The following is a 23,077-nucleotide window of genomic DNA, read 5'->3' as shown; positions in this document are numbered from 1 at the left end:
CAAACCAGTTTATTTTCCATAAAACATACTGAGACAACATACCAGCCCATACTAAACCTGTAGTAGCCATAATATTTGATTCAGTTATATGGAGTGAAGGGTATTTCCAGGGGAAAAAACTCCTTGGTGTAAATCTGCAGGCAGCTCTTACTCACAACTTTTAATCATCTTCTTCCAGCAGATGCCAATCTTACCTGAGGTACTGAAGCTGCCTGATGTGGTTCTTCTTTGTCTGTTTTCTAAGTAATGTAACAGATGAGACCACAAAGCAGACTTTCCCTAAAATGAAAAAATATTAAACAAATCACTACCAGCTGAATTAAAAAAAAAAAAAAAGTCTGAAACATGATTGAAAGTATCAGCCATGACAAAAACTTGCTTTAAAGATGTTTCTCCCTATAAACTCAATGGTGAAAACCAAAAATAAGACAAAAGTGGGAGGAGCCTGGGAGCTGTGAAGAGGCTGAGAAGGAAAAGCAAGAGTCAGACTACTGGGATCTAATGATTCTGGTAACAGGAAGAAGTCAATGGAACTTCTTCCCTCCTAGTTCATTACCATGACAAGAGAACATTCAAAGGCTTGTAAAACGCTGTAGAGTCTTAAATCTGAGGCTGTGACCTGCCCTATGGGTCTCTGTCTCTGCCTCTCCAGAGTAAATGACAAGGGACACAGAGCCAGCCTGAGCAAGACTCACCCAGGCCAAGTCCTGCTCCCCTCAGGGTCATTCAGGGCTAAGGATAAATGCTGCCCATTTTTACAACCTCAAAAGATTCCCCTCAATTTCATCAGGCAAAGCACCTGCATTAATCACAAACGCAGTAAGATATCCCAACATATAAGCAGGACAGTGAAAGCTTATCAGTAAAAATACCCCAGTTCTACACACTGTAAAACTAACTTAAAAGTCAGAATTTGGGATGTAATATTTAGGCCAAGATAAATCCATCACATGATGTTAAAAGGTGCACCTTGCTCATTATGTTGCTTTCTTAAACCCCTGATGGCTTAAAGCAGAGAGTGAGAAAATCACTGGGCAACTATAAACATTCTTGGATTCATCATAAAATATTTCACATAATAAACCATAAGCTTGCAAACCTGCAGAAAGGCAGCAGTAAGCAAACAGAAGCTCTCCAGCACATCAATTGGAATTACTGACAGATAATTAGTATTACTTATCTTCCTAAAATACTGTATTAACCTGAAATCCCAGGGAAGATTTAGCAATTCCGCATTTCAGAAAAGCTGTCATATTATGAGGCCATATTTTTATTTACAGCTTTGTGCAGAAAGAAGCCATGACTGTAAAGCAATAGTTGTCCAATTCCACACTATCAATTTCATCAAAAATTATCTAAGTGCCTTCCCAGAAGTGCAGTAATGATAGATCATCTTTAATTTTTTCTTTTTTTAACTATATTTAAAAATCTCTAACCATTTCCATCCTATAGCTCCCTGCAGTTGACATAATGAACTATTGACCATGAGGGATTATTCCAGAAGTGGCACGCCTCCAGAAGAATAAATCCTAGACTGTCTGTAACATCTGTGATGACAAATCTATACAAAAATATGCATTCAGTGGTGAGGATATTAAAAAAATCCATTGTGTCTTGTGTGTACCTGACAGATCAAATATGGAAAGCCAAAACTTCAAGTCTTATTATAAACAGATAAAAAAGAGCATGAAAATATCACCCAGCAAAGAGTTACATCCAGAACTGTCTTTTCTCCCAATAAACACACACATGCACACACAATCTAGTGTTCAGCAACCAGCTGCCATGGCAAGGAGAACTGCAACAGATCACAGAAAGCAGCAACAAAGGGTCCTGCAGCAAAGTAATGCCAACAACCATGATGGATGTGAGGACTCATGCAGTGCCTGCCCGCTCCTCCAGCACCGTGGACCTCTCCTTTAACTTCACCAAATAGCAATGATGAGGCAAGCTGGATCTATAGGGGGAAGGAAAACAGCCTAAGGAAAGTAGTGGGATAGAGAATGGGCAAGGGAATAACCAAGGCCTTCTCAAAGTCCAGACTGCTTCGGCCATTAGATCCCGCATCACAACCGCCCTGCGTCGCTCGGGACAACGGAAGGCATGGATTCCCTTGGCACGCGGAAAAATCAGTAGGTGGCTAATGTAGGACTACTGGGGTTCATCAGCAGGGAAGAGGTAGAAGCAGGGATGGGTGGAAGGAAAGCCATCCTCATTACTATGGTCAGTTGAGAAAGAAGAGTCTTCCTTGGCTCATTATTGAAAAATAAAATCAAATCAATGTATGAAACAGCAAGCTTTTGCATATTTCATAAAGGCCAGAGCACACAGACAACTGGTGGTGCTTTTTTTACTTTTGATTTTTTTAAACTGTGGATCATACTGTGAGATACACTGCACTTCCTCCATCAGGCCTCTATTCTATTCCACCACTCTATCTATTCCAGCATTCAGCACTGCTTGCCAACATCTGCAATCAATCCAAAGCATTAACCTTATGAAGGGTTGGCCGTCTGCTGCTCTGAAAGGCCCAAACCTGGGTTGAAGCAGAGTAAACTGATGCTCTGTCTTCTAAGATGAAAGCAGTACAGCTTCTATCCTAAGTGATATACAAGAGGGAAGGGAGAGAATCACATGATAAATCTTCACATAGAAAACTGTTGGATAGTTTGAAGGAGAGCAGAGTTAAACACTGGTGTTTGGCTGCTGGGAACAGAGATACTGGATTACAGTTGTCTGAATTATGAACATATATTCTTAAAAAAAAAAAAAGAAATTATAATCTTCTCCACCCTTACTACTCCTTTGTACGAGGGAGAAGTAAAGTTGGTAAAGGCCCTCCAAACTCCATCTTGTCCCACAAGTGACTCCAAACAGAAGAGCAAAACAATTATTAATTTCACACAAAACCCCAACACCTCTAGCAAGTGGTGGTGACCTTGTAATCATAATTTAAGTACCCCTACAGCCCCCAGGAAGAATGAAAATAGCAAGACTGTTACTTTGAAGTACTAAATTATCCTTCAGGAAAACAATTCCCCCATCCCACTGAGAGCACCTTCAGGATAGGCTGCCTTGTAGCCTATGCAACTTCATTCACAAAAACATTAAGAACACAGCAATAGTTGGAGTTTTTTTTACCATCCTATTAAAAGGAAACTACCAAAACCCACCAAACCAAATGAAAACCCCAGGTTAAATGGAGAGTCCTCTGAGAAGTCATCTTGGAACACGTCTGCAAGTGCACTTACACATGTCCCACAACATGGAGACACACAGGGGGTAGGAACATAAAAAAAGACTGCAGGACACACAAGTCTTTTAACACATCTACATACACACTATAGGTGTTCTCTGAAAGCAGAGAGAGGAACAGCATACCACAGCTTCAGGCAAGTGTGCTCTGCAATGTACAGGAATATTTATTCCTCACCTGTTTGACTTGCAGACCGTGACTCCATATTCTCTCCAAGAGGTCACACAGACTGGCTATCAGGGTGTTCTCTTCCACTCCTGTGATATTCACTTCACCATGACCAAGCTCCACAGCTTCTCGACCCATCTTCTCAACCAACATCCTCTTAGTCTCAAAAGGGACAAGGTAAAAGAGAGGTAAATCTCTCCGAGGAACTTCCAAGATCACTTACACGTTTAAAATGACCAATAAGGAAGCACATGATAAAGTTTTGGCAGAATAACTGGCTGTATATATGTATTTCTGGCACTAGTGCAGACCTGCCTTTCTTTTATCCCTGGTTTTCAAGCCAGGACAGCAGCAGTGCTCATCTTGTGTTTTTCTAAAAAAGGTTTTGCAAATGGGCACATCATTCTCCACAGAGTGACCCCAGCAAAGGGAACAGCAGGTCACACATTAACAAGCTGGATTCTCAGCAGCAAGGCCACAAAACAGATCGTGGGTACTTTGGTGACTACTGGATGCACTCCCCAAGAGCAGCACACTTTGTCCCCCTCCTCCCAGGGGAGGTGAATGCACCCAAGTGTTTCCAAGTAGCACAGGTATTTCATTCCTGGGAGATGCTGCTCTGCCAGAAGGGCATTTGGATTAAACCAAACCCATTCTGGAGTGCACCTCCTGAGCTTCCCCATGAGCCACATTCTCCTAAACTGTGCACAATTCCATACTGCCCACCAAAACTTTCACCAGCTTCTCAAGTACAGTCTCCCAGTCACAATATATATATTCATCATACAGCCAACTGGAGGAAAAAATGGTAAGGGAAGCAGTTCCACTCGTCTCTTGCACGTTTTCATCTTTGTTCCTATTCTGGACTCGCTTTTAAATGAGGAATACTCCCTTAAGCACCTCTGCACAGCCTTGCTGGAGATTAACAAGTCCAAGTTAGTCCCTGGCTGCTTCTGCCCCTCACTCCCTCTGGCAATTTCTCAGGGTCACAGAGCCAAGTCCACCTTCAAAAACTTTCACCATCTCTTGTGCCTCTATTAAGGGATGGGGATTATTTGGACAGTTCCATAAAGTGAAATCAGAAGAAGATGCACATATTAAATAGAGTTTTATGAAAAGTTCTATATAATTACTGTAGTACCCCCACTAACTTTAGGCAAGAATGTGTCTATTTCATAATTATTCTCTCTGCTGTATTTTTATAAACATTAACATTTGCTTCAGATTAATATGTTGTCAAATATGTACTGGTGAAGCATGTCTACAAATTAATGCCAAATTTCTTTGTTAAGTGCTTAAAAGCATACACCTCAGAAATGCAGTTATGAGAAAAGCTGCTGTATTTTCCCCACAAGCCTCTCTTTTGGACTATTCACTCCTGTTGAAATTGTACTGTCTCATTAGTTATAACTGAAATGTGCTAATATAGACTTGGGCAGCAGGATGGTAAAGACCCTTCAGAATATTCAATCTCTATCATAAATCTACTTGATAAAGTCTCTGCTCCTTGCAGAATTTCTGAATACATTATCTCTTCATTAATTTCTCACCACCATGCAAAAATCCTTACAGGGATAAAGCAGAAACAGATGGCAGAAAAGTGGGGGGGGTTCAAACATGCTGGATACAAAATGGTCCAGAAAGGATGGATAATGAGGTGCAGGATATGAGGTGCAGGAGAGCAGGATTATTCTCTGTATTACCTTATTTCTGCATTCCTTCAACAAGCCTTCTACAAACTTCCAGTTTGTTTGTGCAATTACTGAAGGAGAGAGGTTAGAGAGCTTGGGCTGCCGGATGGTGCTGCCCAGGTTCCTGGCTTCCTGGATGTATTTCTGCATTGGGAGAGAAAATGGACACAGACAAAAGTGCAAGTGAGACTACTTGGCTAAGAGAAAAAGGTAAATTTATTTTTATAACCCACACCTCTGGAGTGAGGAGGAAAGTATCTCCTCTTTCAGAAAAGGCCCATTTTTTATCCAGCATTATTAAGGGCTGAGACACTTAAAACTGCTGTTTCACCAGAGGTCAAATCCCCATTTATATTGGCTACACAGTATTAGAACACACATTGCTGAATTACAAAACACAATACAAACTGTCAAGGATATTCAAGATGCATAGAGATTCAACTACTCCCTGCACCACTGTCAACTTTTTATCTGTTTCATTTAAATGAAAATTTGCAAAAACTACCTAGACCAAGAGTATTAAAGTGGCAGACTGGTCTACATGAGGACTGCAAGAAAACTTTGCTCTTTCAGGAAGCAGCTGCAAAATGCAAATGATAACAACATCTCTCAGCTGTGAACCAGCTGCATTTTTGAGGAAAATCATTTCCTGAACCCACTCTACTCAAAAGTGCTCTTCTGCTCCTATTACTGCCATCAAGGAGTTGCTTTTGTTTTCACCCCAGAGACAAGAGTGATATGATAAATATTTTGGACATATATGACAACCTTTTGGATCACAGGCTGGTTGGGGCACAGCTAAATGAGTATTAGTGACAAAGTCCTGTACAGGCACTGATGGAATACTCAGGATTAGTACATATGTCAAATTAAAAGGAAATCTCTCTAGCTTACATTGAAATAATGATCAACTCAAATGTGTTTGACAAATCTATTCACTGACAACAAAGAGGGAAAACCCATTTTCTCCACTGGCCTTGCACTAACGAGCTATGATGTACACATTAAATTATGCATCTTTATCCAGAACTATGATTACAGTCATATTGTGCATTGGACATACCAGATAATGCTCTGACACAGATTTTATAGAGGGCATGAAGGGCCAATCATGCTGGTCCCAGTCTAAACATAACTGCAACTGAAGCTCTGACATGGAAAAGTCCAGGTGCTGGCAGGATAAGTTGGTAGCAAAAAGCCAAGCAGATGTAAAGTGAAAGTGGTAAGACATATGAAGTAATAAAAGCAAGCATGCAAAACAGAAAAGGAAAAGAGTGAAGACAAAATACAATGCAGAACTCCCAAGCATTCAACATAAACATAAATTCGTAAGTAATGAATCTGAAAGGAAAAAAGAAAAGATGGTGTTAAATCAGTGGATTGGTGTAAACTCTGCCCTCCACTGGGCACAAATGTTTGCAAGTAAAAAGTCTCCATTGCACAGATTTTTGTTGGCTGCCACAAAGCTTCAATTAGTTTAAAACTCCCAAAGCTGCAGTTTGACACCTCCTGCTCAGCCTGACCCCCAGTGCTCATCTCAGAAGAGCTCCCTCCCCACACTCAAATTTACTGTGCAAGTCTGAGGGTCACCCAGAGAAGGGGTCCATGTTCAAGCACCATTATGTCATCCAAGAGGTACAGCACAAACCCCTAAAACAGCAGCACCATTACCACTGGCACTCGGTACCCCCAGCTGAGCATGCATTTCAAAGTATTCCTCAGATATTTTTTGCCTTTTGCAACAGAGTAACTCCTATAGGAAATGAACTTGTGAGGAATCAGTTAAAAAACAAAACAAACAAAACACCCCAGAGACCAGAGGTAGATTTTTGCCTTTGTAATTAGCTCAGAAGTTTACATGCTTTAACAATTGTGTTGTTTAGCACAGTAATGAGGTTAGAAATCAACTACTATTCATTTCTGGTACATCTAATAAAAAGCACTTGAGAGTTAGCTGAGCATATGGAACATGCCAAAGCCAGAAACTACTCGTAGAGGTTTTTTATTATGCAGACATTTTTCTGTTACATGGTTATGGATGACAGAGATGACACTATAATTCAACAAAATTTTAACAAACCAGTAAGTAAATTCCGGAACTGAGTACACTAGGAAGACAATTAAATCCATCACTACCATAAAAGGATGAACTGAACAAACACACTTGAATTTCAAAACACTATCCTAGCAGACATAAGACTACTAAAATTCAAACATAAGCTTTTCTAAGGATATTTACCAAGGCAAGAGAATATTGTTTTCAATGAACAACACAGAAACAAAAGCAAAACTCTGGGGTTAGTAAACCAAAAAAAACTTCTAATATTTTGAGCCAGTCTATTCTTGGAATTACCCATAAATCAACACCTGGTATAACAGTTTGCAGTCTGTACCATATGAATCAGAAACTGTACTGTAATTAGTTCACTTCACCCAGATCTTTCAAAACCACTTCACCACAAAGAAAAACTGTGTCAGCTGTAGAAGCAGTGGTGAGAGATGTTCATCAGTTCAGAAGGTGGGTAAATCAGCATCAGACTGCACTGTGCAAAAACAGGCAGCCACAAACGTGACAGTCTGGGTGGGCTTCACACTCTCACCTTAGCAATGAGGTTGTCTCTCACTCTGTCACCTCAATACTTTTATTATGGCTTACAGAAGACACTTAGGCCAAAAGGCAATGCTCCTGATTTTAGGATGAAATTAATCCCTCTCTAGAGGTGGTTATCTTTCTTCCATCAAATACACAAACACAAAAGAAACATAGGGTCACTAAGTTATTCAGAGATGGGAAAGAGATGGAGAAAACTATTAATTACCCTCTTCCCTCTCATCCCCTTTAAAAGACAAAAAAACACAACAGAACAACTTGAAATCCTGTGATTATATATTCAGAGAACTCTCCTATATGTGGGATGAAATAATTTTGTCCTGAGAAGGGGCAAAAATGACATAACTTTTATAATAAGAAAATTAAGTATTTTTGGTCTGTTACTTCATTTGTATTAAATACACTTAAGGGAGAGCAGACAAGAGCTGCAAGTAACTGTCTAGACATTTCATAAAGGTTGCAGAGCATTTCTCAGGCCATTAGGAAAGAAAAAAAAAAAATCACATCTCTAGAGCTGAGCAATTTTCACCTCTCTCTGGTCATTGTCCAGACGCAGGTGCTCCGTGTGCTGCTTCTGCCTGTCCTTGCGCCTCCACTGAGCAGGAGCATTCCTCTTTGTCCACCTACACGTGGGGAACAACATCAGCCAAGTGTCAGGAGGCAGGGCAAGGGCAGAGGCAATCAGAGGTTTCCACTTTATTCTATGCACTCTACACATTGTGAACATGCTGACATCAGTTACATCAGCCAAAGCGCAGCTGCAAACACACACAGAGTCTCTGGAATATTGGGCAACCAAAATGGTTTAGAATATTCAATCACATACATGTGCTCTGTATTTTTCCTTTTTTTGGTCACAATTCCAAGCACAATTTAAGCATTGCCCCTCCCCCTTCAAGGTCTTTATAAGAAAATATCCTAAAATGTTTGCTAGTTCCTACATAAGATCAAATAAGGGGATCTGCTTTTATACTGACAATAATTGCAAGTAACTCCAAGTACACAAAAGATCATCTCAAACATAAGAGAGCTTTTTTCAGTAAATTTGCTTCAAGAAATCCATACTTAAAAAACAAAAATAACCAAAAAAAAAGAAACCAGACATAGCAAAAACCCCACCCCACATCATCTGATCTGCTCCCACTTGAAAAAAACAACCCTAAAACAGACTTTGCTTTCTAAGATCTCTGCTTTAGTGCTGTTCTATAGATCTTGCCAAGATTCAGCACCTGTTGCCTTAGCTTACTCACTTGTTGCTTGCTGGGCCAGTGGATAAAACATCAGACTGAAGCTTAGGAAAAAATCCAAGCTCATATTTCCCTTGTCCAATTTTCATGTCCAGCAAGTGTGGGTGAACTGCAGTGTGATCTATTTTTGCCAGCCTTAATTCAATAGATTTCTCTGAAATAGTAAGAAGGTTAAATTTGTTAAGGTGCTTTATTCAGACATGTATCTACAATCACATATCTTCAATTAAAAGCAGATGTCAAATTAAAGAAAGAGGTGGAAGTTGCTTACTGATTTCAACAGGGACATTAGTACAAGAGTGTTTCTGACATCAAAGAATGCCACCAAAAGGAGAAAAATGTTTATCTTCTTAAGCTCAGACATCTTTCACACACAAAGCATGCAGGAAAACATCTGAGTTCTACTTTATTTCACATCTCAACATCACAGAAAATGTTTAGTCCCCCGTTTAAGCTTTACATCTCTGCTATTTTGGTCTGTTTTTTTTTGAGATTTCAAAGCATGAATCATTACTTAATCTAATGTCTCCAACAACCAGCACTGACCAGTTGCACAAATTGTCAAGCAAGTGCCTCATGGCCCTTACCAGCCTCATCAATGGTTGTGCATTTCTGATACATAGATGTGCGCAGAGTCGGTGTCCTGACGTTCAGCAGCCTGATTTTATCCACCCTGGAATCAAAAACTCTCAAAACAGGGTCTTTGTCATCTTCATCATGGCACATAATCTTATTGTCAATGAAGGATGCAAACATTTGGGTCTCCAGGAATCTCGAGAGGAAAGGCAAGTAAGGTTCAGGCTGGTCGGACAAGAAAGAAGCCTAAGAGACAGGAAGAGATAAGAGTGTTTGGGAGTCTGCAAAGGGAGACACATCCACCAGAAGGACCAATTTTTCTGATCAAGGATGTATGAGAGTGCTTTGGTGCCACTTAAAGCCTGGGTTTATTGTACACATCAATTCTATCCCCAAAACAGGCAGTCTGTATGAAATTTTCAGCGTCAGGACAATCACCTACTGTATAGGACAATAATTGGTACACTCTTATTTTAGCATTTCCTTCATCTCCTAAAAATTTCAACAGGATGCCAGCAAACCACGCCATCAGTACTGCAGGTGTGCATATTTGGTACTTCTGGCTGGGCTCACAGCTTGTGAAATCAATGGGAATATTTTCATACAACTTGGGGGGAATCACATGAATATTTTAGCAGATAGTGCTGCAACAGTCTTCACCCATGTGAGCTCTCCTGCTGACAAATATCTCCAGCAAAGACAACAGAGCAAAAATTTGATGAAAAAATTGATGGGTCTTATGTTTCTCTACAAAAGAGTTAGGAATACTTTTGGTACACATGTACATAACCATTATTTGGGGTCATGACTTAATTCATTAACATATTTGGCAATTCCTCTGGTTAAAAATCAAACAGTTTCCACTTGTAATATTTAATCTTAATGAGGAGGTTAGCCCTGAAGTCAGGCTTTCTAAGCTATTTTTCCTAGGGCAAGCTGCATTTTAATACAGTATCCTTAAAAGAGTATCTTTAGCTCTCTAAGTCTTTATTGGTAAATACTTTTCCACATACCTAAGATGTGACTTTTTTGGGAACACTGAAATTTAAAGAAGAAATTACCATTTTTACAGTACAGTTTTCCATTTGATGGCCCAATACACAAAGCCTTAAGTTTGAATACTGTTTTACCTCTTACATCAATGTACCTGTTTATTACAACTTACTTTATCAAAGTTTTGCATCTGTTCTCTGTTTGTAAACCAGGATTCCTTGTCCTGACTGGGCTGAATGACAAACACTTCATAATCTGCAAACATTTGTGTGAAGCGGTTGGCAAAAACTTCCCGAATCTGAATGTTCAGCTGGTAAATCTTGAATTCTTCTTCATCACACTGGATTTTAAGATCCTTTTTGCTACTGGTCTCTTCTCGTACCTCCAGCTGAAAAAGTAAGGAAAAACACAAATAATTTGTATTGATGCTTTGTCAGGTATTCCAGGCATACAAGATTTTCATCTGTCATTCAGTTGCTACTCTTCAAGTCAACATTTCAATAAAGAAAAATAATTACTGTAAAGAGCAAAATCAAAAAAATGCAGACAGAAACCTTTGCCTAGAAAATTTCTCATAATAAACCAAAACTTACTTTAGTACCATCTGCACTGGATATGTTTTAAATTTAAAAAGCATAAATAACAACCATATACATGTCCACAGACTTACCTTTCTCTTACCCTTCAATCACCTGCATAAGCTTCTCAGAGGTGCTTACTACCCCTAAAAACTTGCACATTAGGCAAATCTATATCTGGTGTCAAAGAGCTCCAGGTGTAGAGCTGCTAAACACATACCAGCTTTCCAATGAAGTCAGAAATGCACAGTAATAAGAAGCATGGCTAGCACCCAATTGTCTGTAGCCTAAGCCCTTAGCAGTGTAAATCACAATTCCCCACTGCACAACTCAGAGTAATCTTTAAGAAAAGAAAAGGCATTTTCAGTTAAGATGTGGGCTAAAATTTATCAAAAAAACAATAAAATTAAGATATTCAATTCATAGGGGCGAAAAAAAATCACCAACAATGAAAGTCTTCATTCCATTCACAAAAGCTAAAAAAGCTCCCAGGTCTTTCAGGTAGTATATTTTTTGCACAAAGGGGTGTGTTTTGGTTTTTGTTTCACAATTCTAATCACTCAAAAAATCCAATCAGGATCACCAAGTGCATGTCCACTTGATGGGAATCAGACACTCATAAACTCTACAACATTAACCAAAAAAAGCATCACAGTAACCTCATGGCCAATATATTATATATAAGCAAAATAATATATATTCTAGACAGAATGTATAAGGTATCTATAGAAACCAAGACTGGATGCAAACTTCAGCATTATCTAGATGCCAATTTTAGCACTTAATTCATTAAATAGTGGCGCCAACATAGAATAAATCTTAAAACCAAGAATAAAAAAGGCAAAGTGTGATTTTTAAACACATTATCTTGGTAAGAAACACTTGGTGGATTGCAAAGATTTTCCCAGATGCTGCAGGGTTAAATCCTGTTCCCTTCCTCCCCTAAGCTTGTCCCTGTCTCTACAGGTGCTCACAAGGTTTGAGAACATGAAGGAACAGAAAGTTCCTTCTAGTGAAGACAGACACACAGCATCTTTGGACCATGACTTCAGCCCATCTGCCACTGCAGGACCAGAGAAAGTACAGCTCATTTCATATCTTACCTTTTCCAGACTCACACCTGTTCTTTTAACAAGTGCTTGGAGTCTTGCAATAGTCTCATTTTCCTTTAGCAGCTCATAGGAATTCAGAGGTGATCCTGCTATGTTGCCATTTCTTTTATCAGAAACCAGGTCACATGCTCTGAGGCTCTTCATCTTGGAGGCACTTTCACTGCAGTGCAGGTTTCCCTCAGGTGGAATTCCAAAAGCCATCAGAATCTCTGAAATCTCCTGAATGAACTCAAGTTTATTTGGAAACTGGGGTAGATCTTCTGGCAGCTCAATGAAATGGTTGTCCACATCCACAAAGCACAGGTTAGCCTGGGATTTAATTTAGAACAGGACACCATTACAGCATCACTAAGCACATTATTAATCTTTGGCATTTGTGCTTATTTAAAGATTCAAATACATTTGCATTTGTTTGGTTATTTTGTAAAACAGAGTTGCCACAACAATAATTAAACTGGTTGGTTGGCTTTGAAGAATGTAACACAAGACTTACATTTCCAGGTCTTTTAAGGAGGTAACTGAGAAAGAAGACTAATTTTACAGACATTTACTATGTACAAAATAGATTATAACATAAATTAGGTACAAATGTGTGATTTTTCATACATGTACAGCTAAATTTCAAGTACAGGATAGATGCAATTCTATTATATACATGTTTGTATGTAAGCAGGGGACTGCCTGTTGTTTAGCTTATCAGTGCATTTCTCTAAAAGATTTAGCAAATTTCAATCTAAAAGGTGTGCTGATACTGCAGAAGTGCAATGAAGTTATCTTCTCTTTTTCTGTAAGGAACAAAAGGCAATTGCCTGAACTAAGGCAATTGTTTGAATAAGCAAGTTTGTTTCCAAGGGGAAAAATGAAATGAACTAGTTTCCATTCTGTATTTCTGTTCCAATCTCCAACTCATTTACCACCAAAAAACACCAAGGTGAGGAAAACAAAAAGAAAAAAAAAGAAAAACCACCTATGTGGCTTCCACAGCAAGAACAAAAGAAGCTTTGCATCTTTCAAGGTTTACCTCACTCTTATTTGGCAAGGAGGGAGGTTCCCCTTTTGGCTTCTGCATTGCAAAATCAAATGGGTTCAAGACATTACATAACTACACACATCAGAGCAAGAACCCCAGTCATGTGTGAAACCTGCCTGGAAAGTTAAGAATAGAGAAGTAACTTTGTTCTTCTGTGGAAGCATTTCAGTTTCTCTTCACTGCAGAATCATCATGGACTGTCTCTGTTCTGTTTAACCTTCACCATACAAAATATTTCACTCAGATTGGGGGGTACTTCCAACCTAACTGCATGGCATCATTCTAGGAGCCATCCCTGAATTCAGGCCTCACTACAGCTTGGCAGCAACAACACTTTTCAGGTCTATGAGAACTGACATATCTCCAGCTACTCCCTGTGATTCAGTAAGTGCAGGAGGATGGAAGCACCAGCACAATTTAATTGGAAATAAATAATTAGAAGATATCAACCTCACATGGAATGAATGGTGAATGATCCCAGAAATCAGAGCTACAAGGAGTTCTGGTAAGAATTTCTGTGGGACTGACCATAGGTAGACTAGAATAAGCTGTGCCTGACAAGACCTGTTCCTTGAAGTAAACTTATGAAAATATACATTTAGTACTTGTGACAGGTTTCTATAGAACAGAGGGTGTCAACTCTCCTTAAAACACAAATATCTTATTGAGCTTCAACATTTAAACTGAAAAAGAATTCTTAAAGCAGAATTCCACTGGACATATTACACTAGCTTGTACAGAGCTAGTCCAGTTCATGCCCTGCTACAATATGACCTATAGTTACAAAGGAAAGCATAAATCCAGATCTCTATTTCCTAATGTTCTAACCCTTCAATATGAAGATTGATTTCTTATGCTCAAAGGAAAGCATATGAAACAATTTGATATCTCTTGTATAGATCCTTTACTGGAAATTAAATCACAAATTTAATTAGGTGTTGCAAAGGAATCCAAGGTCAATAAAGAGAATTAACACATTGATTCTCCAACAGTTTCTAGTGCATCTTAGAAAGTTTTTATGCAGGGCAGGTGTGATTGCTGAAATTCCCCTAATATCAGCACTGCTCCAAGGCAGCATCTGAAGCAAGCACCTTAACTGAGGAGCTTCAAGGCTCCCACTGTACCCATGGTTCTGTGACAATCAGAAGTCAAATCAGCTGGTATTTGTCAGAAACACTGTAAGCATTTCAAGACAGGAGAGAAATAAAGCTTTGAAACCAGGCACAATGCCTACCAATCAGTGCTGAGGGAGAAACAAAAAGCATTGAATTTGCCTCAAGCAGTCTGCAAAATGGCAAGACAGACTCAATAAGAAACTCTTCAACCAGTTTAATTGTATTACTTCCTTTTACAACTTTCTTTAATTGATGCCATTCAACTTTGCTTCCTTTTTGGATCAGATTCTGCAGAAAACATCACTCTTGCTTAATAAGCTTGGTTGTAGCCACAAAGCACTTGGCCAAAAAGAAATCAAACATTAACCTTAGCCATGTAGAAATCCTAATCCTCACACTGAAATTAAACTCCTTGCTAATGGAAGAAAAAGCCAAATTCATTGTTTGCTAAAATTGCTTATAAATATCCGGGCTAACACCTGGTTAATTCTTCCAATGTGTGATTTTCCCTTCTGCAGGGCTCCTCTCTAAGAGCAATACACACAGTTTAAATACTCTGAGCTCCTAACAATGATTGCTTATCATGCAGCTTGTAATTACATTTTCCAGAAACTGGCCTATATGGAAGCATTTTTTAAAAAGTCAGTGTGCAGCAATACTCTAAATAGAATGTAAAGAATATTTTCAGGGACACTCTGTAGTTACCCAGTGCCAGCTGAATAACACATAAGATAGAGGACTATCCATAAGCAAAGATTCCATAGGTGACTTTAGCCTCTCTGAACTCAGGGAAGCTGAGGTCATCCTCAAGAATTGCACACAAACTTCTGAAAAGGCCATGCTCCTCAGGGAACAGAAATGGCAAAAACATCTCCATGCACAAGCCCTTCAAGAGGTACCAAACCAGTATTCTTCTGTGAAAATGAAATCTGAAGTAAATCAGTGACAGACACCAGAGCAGTCAATCTCGCTATGCTGCCATACTGTAGATCCAACAGAATGGAATACAGTAAGGAGAGAAGGTTCCCCTGCTTAAAAAGTAAGAAAAATTACAAGGCACTCATTATTTATGAAATCATGGTCATCCAAAGCATTTTGCATGCTAGGAACTGGGCAAGTACACAAAGCAGAAAAACAGAGGAGTTCTTTGGCCACAAGGCTTTAGTTATTTTGTCTGTGGGGGCAGCATGGCTGAGGGGGTTGTAAATAGCTGACAGTTCTCTACATGCATACAGTTTATTATTTTACTCACACAAAACTAAAATGATATAAAGAAAAGATACTTGGCAACATGTGTAAGTAGAGATATAATTGAAAGAGGATCCTTAAGTTAGGTACTTGGTATTTCAGGTCTCTAGAACAGTCATATTCTTTTATTTCTTGCTTACACATCAGTTTTCTGATCAAAGGAAACCCCAAAACAGTTAAACATCACTTCAGTTCAACAGCAGCCTGTCACAGGAGAGGACACATTACATCATCTACATAAAAGGTTCTCCTGAGACATTACACTAAGGAACAAGGATGTCACATCCTAACTTAAAAACCTGTCCTTCCCATAAACTTTTGGCATTCCAAGTAACAGGGTGTCCAGGTGAAAGCCTTACAAACCTTAGAAATGTCAATCTAAGCAAATCAGTGTTTGTGTGCCTGGTGCCAATGCCTGGTTCCCTGAAGCCAACAGTACCACTTTCCATGGCCTTAATGGGGTCTGGAGCACACCCATCCATCCCAAAAACAAAAGACAACTGCAATTCTTTAGTCTGACCTGAGGTACCATAAGAGCCAAAGCCCCACACTGATCTAGCAGGGCCTGCATCAAGCTCTCATCCTTCCTTTCAGCTCTGCTCAAAGGCACAGAAGGAAATTATTCAGCTTCTGCTCCAATACAGCACTGAGAGACTGAAGCCCACTGATCTCCAGCCTGTATCACCTTTGGGCATTTGGCCCTCACCTTGCAAACACCCCCCAGTGCCCCCAGCACACAGAGAACATGGATGTGCAGCTGTGTGCACACATGGCTGACTTGGGGCAAGGTCTCCAGAGGGCCTCCCATCTGCAGGATGCTCCTGGGCTGTCACAGACATGTTTTATGAAAAATCCTTAGGACTTTTTCTCCTGAGAAGCTGAGAGGCCTCAGAAGCAAAATGTAAACAATGGTTATCTGCTGCTGTGGAATGCAACAGGTGCATCTGGGATTGGTCTCATAGAGTTGTTTCTAATTAATGGCCAATCACAGCTGGCTTGGACTCTCAGAGTCAAGAGCTTTTGTTATCATTCCTTTTCTATTCTTAGCTGGCCTTCTGATGAAATCATTTCTTCTATTCTTTTAGTATAGTTTTAATATAATATATACAATAAAATAATAAATCAAGCCTTCTAAAACATGGAGTCAACATTCTCATCTCTTGCCTCATCCTGGGACTCCTGTGAACGCCACCATAATGTGCCACTCCTGTAAGCCAGTGGGCACCTTCTGCACTTATTGTCAGCACTGCTGTCCTCCATGCCAGCCCAGAATTTGGGAGTGAGAACAGCTTACAGCCCAAAGCCACTGCAGCCTTCAGGAACTCCTCAGGTGGCTGCTCACACTGCAGTACAAGAAAATATAAAACTGAGGCTTGCCAAGAAATTTGCAGTATTATCAAGGATCAAACCAGCAGCACATAGCCTAAGAATGCATACAGAGCAGTGATGATCTTTCAATAATTATCTTGGTCTAATGTGTTAGCATCAGAAGAAAAAAGGCTTTTCAGGAGACCTTTCTTATCTTCTGAAACAACATATAAAAATAAAAACCCACAGAATTTCTTCAGGTTTAGCACTAAATCATCCTTTTAATGGCTGAAATAAAAACACTGACAATATATATAATCTGTCTTATACTAGGAGAGAAAATGCATTTTAGGTTTTCAAGTCTTTCAACTTTTCTGACAGGAAAAGCTATTGCCCAAGACCCTTGGGATCACTTCATTAAAAATAGGCTTTTTAATGAGGTACTACTTTGATTTCACCAGTGCTGGAAACTCAGCATTGCTTATTTCCACTGAAAATAATTTCAATTTCTACCATTCTCCTAAATTAGAGTGGTGAGATACACATGAAAATCCTGCTGCACGAAATGGTTTAACTTGCTTGTTAAAAATGTATTTCTGTAGCACTGCAGAAGTTTCTTTAGAAGGAAATGCAAACACACATCAAAAAACCTAATCTTAGTTCAGTACTTGCTAGGTTTGTGATCTGTGAGGAAGCTGCTAAAACCACTTTTATTGATGAGTTTCAGTGATAAACAAAGCACACTTCTGCCAGCAACACCTCAAACAGCCACAGGTTCTTCCCTTCCCCTTTGACATCTGCAGCACCCCATTCTGGCACAGCTTTTCCCATGCCCTCCCTTCCCTTCTGGGTTCCTCACAAGCCCCTGGTGCAGCTGCCAGGGAAACCACAAGGATGCTCCTGCACACACAGAGCCCTCAGCAAAGCAGCAGCACCTGGGAGAACAAGCATTCTGCTGCTGGCATCCACAAGAAACTCAACTCACACCAAACCCCAGCATTTCCTAGTTTCACTGGACTACAGAGTCAGCTCTGCAGGTCATTGCTGGTCTTCAATGAATTCTCCATCAGGGACTGCTCTGATGTACCCAAAGGATAACCTAAAATTGAATTTTGTACTAACACAACTTTTTTGTTGGAGATTTTAATCATCATCTGCTACAGGCATCAACTTCTAGGATACAGCTGGATTTCCATGCTCACATGGTAAAGCATCCCCTGGAAACACCAGATGTGACCCAAATATGGGAGGCTGCCATCAAAACAAGCTTTAAGGCATATGTGTGCAAGACTTAGACCAAACCAAACCTAACTGACGTGGGACACACAGCATTCTCACATTATTAGCCTAAAACACTTTGAGCAAGACAAACTAGTCCTTTTAAAACTTCATTATAAAACCACAATGAAGAAGTCTATGGTGACACTGAGGTATCCATGCTGGGCTAGACAGCAATATTATTTTCTTCCACAATGCCCTTCAACTGAGAAGCACTAACTAGATTTTCTCTCAAAGCTCACCTCTCTGGCCCCTGCTTAAATCTGATATTGCTTTCTTTTACAGCAGCTGTCCCACACATCCACATAAATAGATTAGGAACACAGATGCAGCTTAGGCAGTTTCAAGACAAAGAAAAAAATTTTTTTTGCAGAACTCAGAATAAATTACAAGACAGAACAGCTCTTTGTATACCCTTCGTGACAAGTGAGGAAAATTCTGATATCAGGAGCCTAGAGGAGCTCCTCATATAACCCTGATGAGTTCATAAAGGTTGACATGCATTCCAAACTTCAGAGATAAACAATGCTAAATATATTAATAGCCCCTCTGATAGTGATGATAAATTTGTCTCTATTGAAGTACAAATAATGGAATCCATATGTCCTCTTCTACTGTTCTACAACAACACATTATTCATGTTCCTTGGCAGTTTTTGTTTGCTGTTCTATGGGGGCTTGTTTGGGTTTCTTTCTTGGTTAGCTGGGCTTTTTAAAGCAAACTCCCTAGGATGAAAACCTCAATAATAGTGAGCTCCTGTTCTTCCTAGTCTACTTAACCCCTTGAATAAACAAATCTCTTGGTCCAGGATAACTTTTTAGTATTTCCTAAGAGAATGGAGTCTCCAGTCCATTTCTATGCCACAGCTCCATCTCCAGCCTGCAATGCAAAGGATTCAACAGCTCACAAGAAACCTTACCCAGCAGTGACTACCAAGGGGATTTCTCAGACTAGCTCAAACTCATTGTGCACAAAGTTTTAAGAGCTCACTCTTCAAAGAAGAAAGAGAAAAGCTGGAACTTCACAAGGACAAGGAAGTCTCACAGCAAATTCCACCACATGGGCATGTTGCTGCTGCTTTCTGCCTTGTCAGTCCTCCCCTCACAGACAATTCTCATCTCTGTAAGATACTAGCAAAAATCTACTCCTCCACCTTCACATAAAAGGCTACCTGTAAAACAAAATGTACATTGAGGTGTCAGATCACTTTTTAATAGTACTTGGATTTCATTTCAAACATCTAAAAATAGATTACCTGCCTTACTTTAAACCTCCAAAATAACCTGATAAATCCCTTCCAAAAACTATTTATCTTTTAAATAACTGAAATGTCTATTTGAAATTAAAATATGTTTATTTAGTTGAAAGTATTACAGTGATTTTAAAATGAGGAAGCTCTTTACAAAAGGAGGACAGTCTTTTAGAAGCTTGTAGCAACAGTGAAAACATCCATGGTGCACATTAACATGCATATCCACACATGCATTTTATTTCATCAGCTATTCTCTCTAAAAAGTGTACTAACCATATTAATTAGGCCTGTCAGTACAGCCAAAATTCTGAAAAAATAGTAAACCAAAGCAATAGACTGTTGTTTTCATGGCAAGAACATACAATATTCTGTTATTAATTATGCCAGTGGAAAATAAAAAAAAGAGCCAGACAATGAAGAAATCAAGAGATTAAACACTTGAGTTTTCATAGAAAAAAAATACAGTTTGAAAAAAAAAGTTTTACTTCAAACTTGCCAGGAAAAACAAATGAAAACTACCAGCATATGGATTTGAGAAAAAGAGCAATGTTGGCATGGAGACCAGACTGGAGGTTCACAAAAATATCTTGTCTTTAATTTCACGCAGCTTTTCTAAAAGGGAAGGGTTTTTTTGTGTCAAGCTATGCTGCAGCACTGCCTGATAATGAAAACAAAAACCACCACCACCACAAAACCCTGGGCCTGCCACGCTTCTGCTTTCCCAGAAATGCAAATGGCAATAGAAGAAAACCCAGAGTCAGAGAAAAAGGCAGAGAATCCTACCAGGGCCTCTAAGTAGGGTGTTCCCCATGATTTACACAGTTCCACCCCTTAAAAGTTACACCTACAAGTAAGCAGGGGTCAGACATTTCCTCTGCTGCCCTGGGTAGTGCCTTGATCCTCCCAAGCAGCCCTTAAACTCTCTGGGCACATCCCCAAGGAGTGCTGTGAACTGAACAGGGGGATCAAATAAATGAGGACAATCTCTAGGCAGGCTGAAGGCAGTGCCAGCCCCAAGGAGGAGTTGCAGGAGCTGTACAGAGCATTTCCTTCTCCCTGACCTGGGCTGCTGCTCCCAGGGCTCCTCAGCAGCATCCCAACCAGCAGCAGTGGCCCAGGGACACGCTGACATTCTGCTGCACACTGAAGCTGGCACTCCAGGAGAAAATCTGAAATGGTTCTGTGCACACATCTGGCAGGCTGGGTCCATGCAAGCCAACCCCAGGAGAGAAGTCCAGGGCAGGGAAATCCAGCCTAAGCCAACACAGCAGGAACCAGCCCAGTGCTGATGCCAGCTGAGCTCTTCTCACTCACCACCACAACCTTTTGGCCACAGCTGGGGAATTCACACTGCACTTCCCAGCATTACAAGGGTAATTTTTCCAGCAAAAAAATGGTCTCTCTGTAACCCCAGTACATCAGTTCCTGTAAAACTACAGTTGAATTCTATCAGAGCAGACAATCTCAAAAGCAGGGCTTTATCTTTTTCACCAAATTTTTGTCAGCATCTCTAAGAAAAAAGACCTATACCAAATCAGAGCCAGCAAGAACTTGGCAATGGCTGGTACAGTTCGCACTTGTGTTTTGGATCATTTCTGACTTCCCTCATAGTCATGGACAGTATTTAATCAATCAAGACAAGCTCCTCTCACCTCTTGAGGAAGTTCCAGCTTAGACCTATCATCCAGTCCATTAGAGTGCAAGCCCATGAGGTAAGGGACAGGAGCATCTAGAAAATGAAGGAGGGATGCTGGAAGGATAGGAACATACACATGCTGCCACTGAAATGGAAACATTAGTGCTGTGATGGTCTCTGCCACTGTCATCAGCCTCTGATAATCTGAAAAACATCAAGAAAATTAAATTTTTTTCACAAATACTTTTAAGTAAATCAATTTAAATTAAAGAAATGAGAAGTTGCTTGAAAACAGAAACCACAAAACCCAGTGCTAGCTGAGTGGCATCATAATGAAAACCCAGACCTGCACACCCAGCACATTTTGCTGAAACAACAAAGAGAGCTCAACCCAAAGTAGGTCATTCTACAAGTCATATGGAAATGAGCAAACTAACCCTTAATGCATGCTAAGTCACTTTCTGCTACCTATACCAGGGTCACCAGGAGCACCAGTTTGAACACAGAAGCAATATTGTAATCAGCTAAGAAACACATCAGAAATAATTTCTTTTCTCTGTGCTCAGGGCTTTCTATGGAAGCCTTGGATGAAACCCAAGGCATCTGGTATCTCTCAGATAAACATTTTTTCAAAGAGTGTTTAAATGTCCATAAAGCATGCTGTATAGCAGCCAACCCAACAGTGTGACTGAAATAACTATGCAGAAAATGAAAAGGATCAGCTTTGTTTAGCCTTTGCAATGCATGACCAAAGCCTCAGTTCAATGTAAAAACAACTCATGTCCTCCTAGAACTTAGAAGCAGTGTTAAAATACCTGTGCAACACACTGAGACATCTTTTTATGTAGCACTGGTGGCTACAGCAGTTCACACTGCTGAGCAAACATTGCATCCCCTTCATCTGTAACTACAGAGTCATCTCCAAGGATTTTTGAAATCCCATAAAGGGGGAGGCAGCACCAGATGTATGTTCCAATACAGCTGCTGAAACATCCCAACTGCCTTCCAGCTGCCAGGCTGGAAAGGGTATAAAACACTCACACAACTAGGGCAATTCCTGCCTTCTGTCAGGCTATAAATGCAGCACAAACTGGAGACACAGGATGCCTTTTCATGATACTGCAACAACATCCAGCTCCAGCCAGGAAAGTGGAGGGAATACAAGGAAGAGAAAAAGTCAGTAACCTTCATATGTGAGTATTAAGGTGTGGGAGATGCCTGGTCTTCACCTTTCACACAACTACAGACACTGTGAAACTGAAAAATACACTTGAATGGGCAGGCTCAGCTGCTGAGGTTTCTGAAGCTGTTGCATACTGTCACAGAGGGCAGGTGGAAACTGCAAGAATAACATTTGTTCTAAACACTTTGGAGAAAAATTCAGCTTAACAGAGCACTTCCCAAGTTGATGGCTTTGATTCTATCTTTTGGCCAGCCTCCACTCAAGACTTCAGACAGAAGAAAAAAGAAAGGCCAATAAATTCAGTTCTTGGCATTCACGATTTATTTTGTCTGGGGAAAAAGTTGCAGAGTTTGGGGTCTGCAAAGAGCCCCACAACCTAAGAGGAACTCAGCACAGGTTTTGCTAACATCACCCATAATTCTGCAACTTACGCTTTTGATTTTTAATCTTCACATCAAGCAGGGCTGGTGGAAAAGGTTATTGGTTGATGGTTTGATGGAACTACCTGTCACAGCAGACCTGCCATGAAGGACCCTTCAACCAGAACAGGTGAGAACAGCTTAAACAGGTTAAAGCTTTTGCCAAAAGCTTATTTGGAGTGAAATACCAATGAACATCACAGCAACAGTCCCCTACTCTGCCTGGACACCAGCTTCTGTCTGCACACCTACATATGGGTTTGCAGCTTTAATCACAGCCTGACTGCAAAGAAGTGATGAATTAATGATAAGCTTTGGGAAGAGGAAGATTCTATTCCATACCCCATTTTCTTCACTTTTTAAAGGACCTTTAAAT

General features: G+C 40.1%; 1 protein-coding gene across 4 annotated transcripts in view; it reads right to left on the bottom strand.

The window, feature by feature from the left end:
• DENND5A (DENN domain containing 5A) overlaps positions 1 to 23,077 on the bottom strand; it is a 62,577-nt gene that overhangs the window by 14,025 nt on the left and 25,475 nt on the right. For 2 of the 4 annotated variants that reach the window (XM_066553010.1, XM_066553011.1), the window contains 10 exons: positions 21,116 to 21,303; positions 12,224 to 12,541; positions 10,715 to 10,930; positions 9,561 to 9,795; positions 8,977 to 9,127; positions 8,256 to 8,349; positions 5,128 to 5,259; positions 3,434 to 3,586; positions 2,495 to 2,599; positions 195 to 279 (listed from right to left, as the gene is read on the bottom strand). In XM_066553010.1, coding sequence (XP_066409107.1) covers positions 195 to 279; positions 2,495 to 2,599; positions 3,434 to 3,586; positions 5,128 to 5,259; positions 8,256 to 8,349; positions 8,977 to 9,127; positions 9,561 to 9,795; positions 10,715 to 10,930; positions 12,224 to 12,541; positions 21,116 to 21,303 — 1,677 coding nt within the window. The remainder of the gene's footprint in view (positions 1 to 194; positions 280 to 2,494; positions 2,600 to 3,433; positions 3,587 to 5,127; positions 5,260 to 8,255; positions 8,350 to 8,976; positions 9,128 to 9,560; positions 9,796 to 10,714; positions 10,931 to 12,223; positions 12,542 to 21,115; positions 21,304 to 23,077) is intronic. The other 2 variants (XM_066553012.1, XM_066553013.1) reach the window with 1 other exon arrangement.

The sequence above is a fragment of the Molothrus aeneus genome, chromosome 6, assembly GCF_037042795.1.
Source record: "Molothrus aeneus isolate 106 chromosome 6, BPBGC_Maene_1.0, whole genome shotgun sequence".
Lineage (NCBI taxonomy): Eukaryota > Metazoa > Chordata > Aves > Passeriformes > Icteridae > Molothrus > Molothrus aeneus.
The sequence above is the reverse complement of the archived record's forward strand: the minus strand, read 5'-3'. Positions and strand labels throughout refer to the sequence as shown.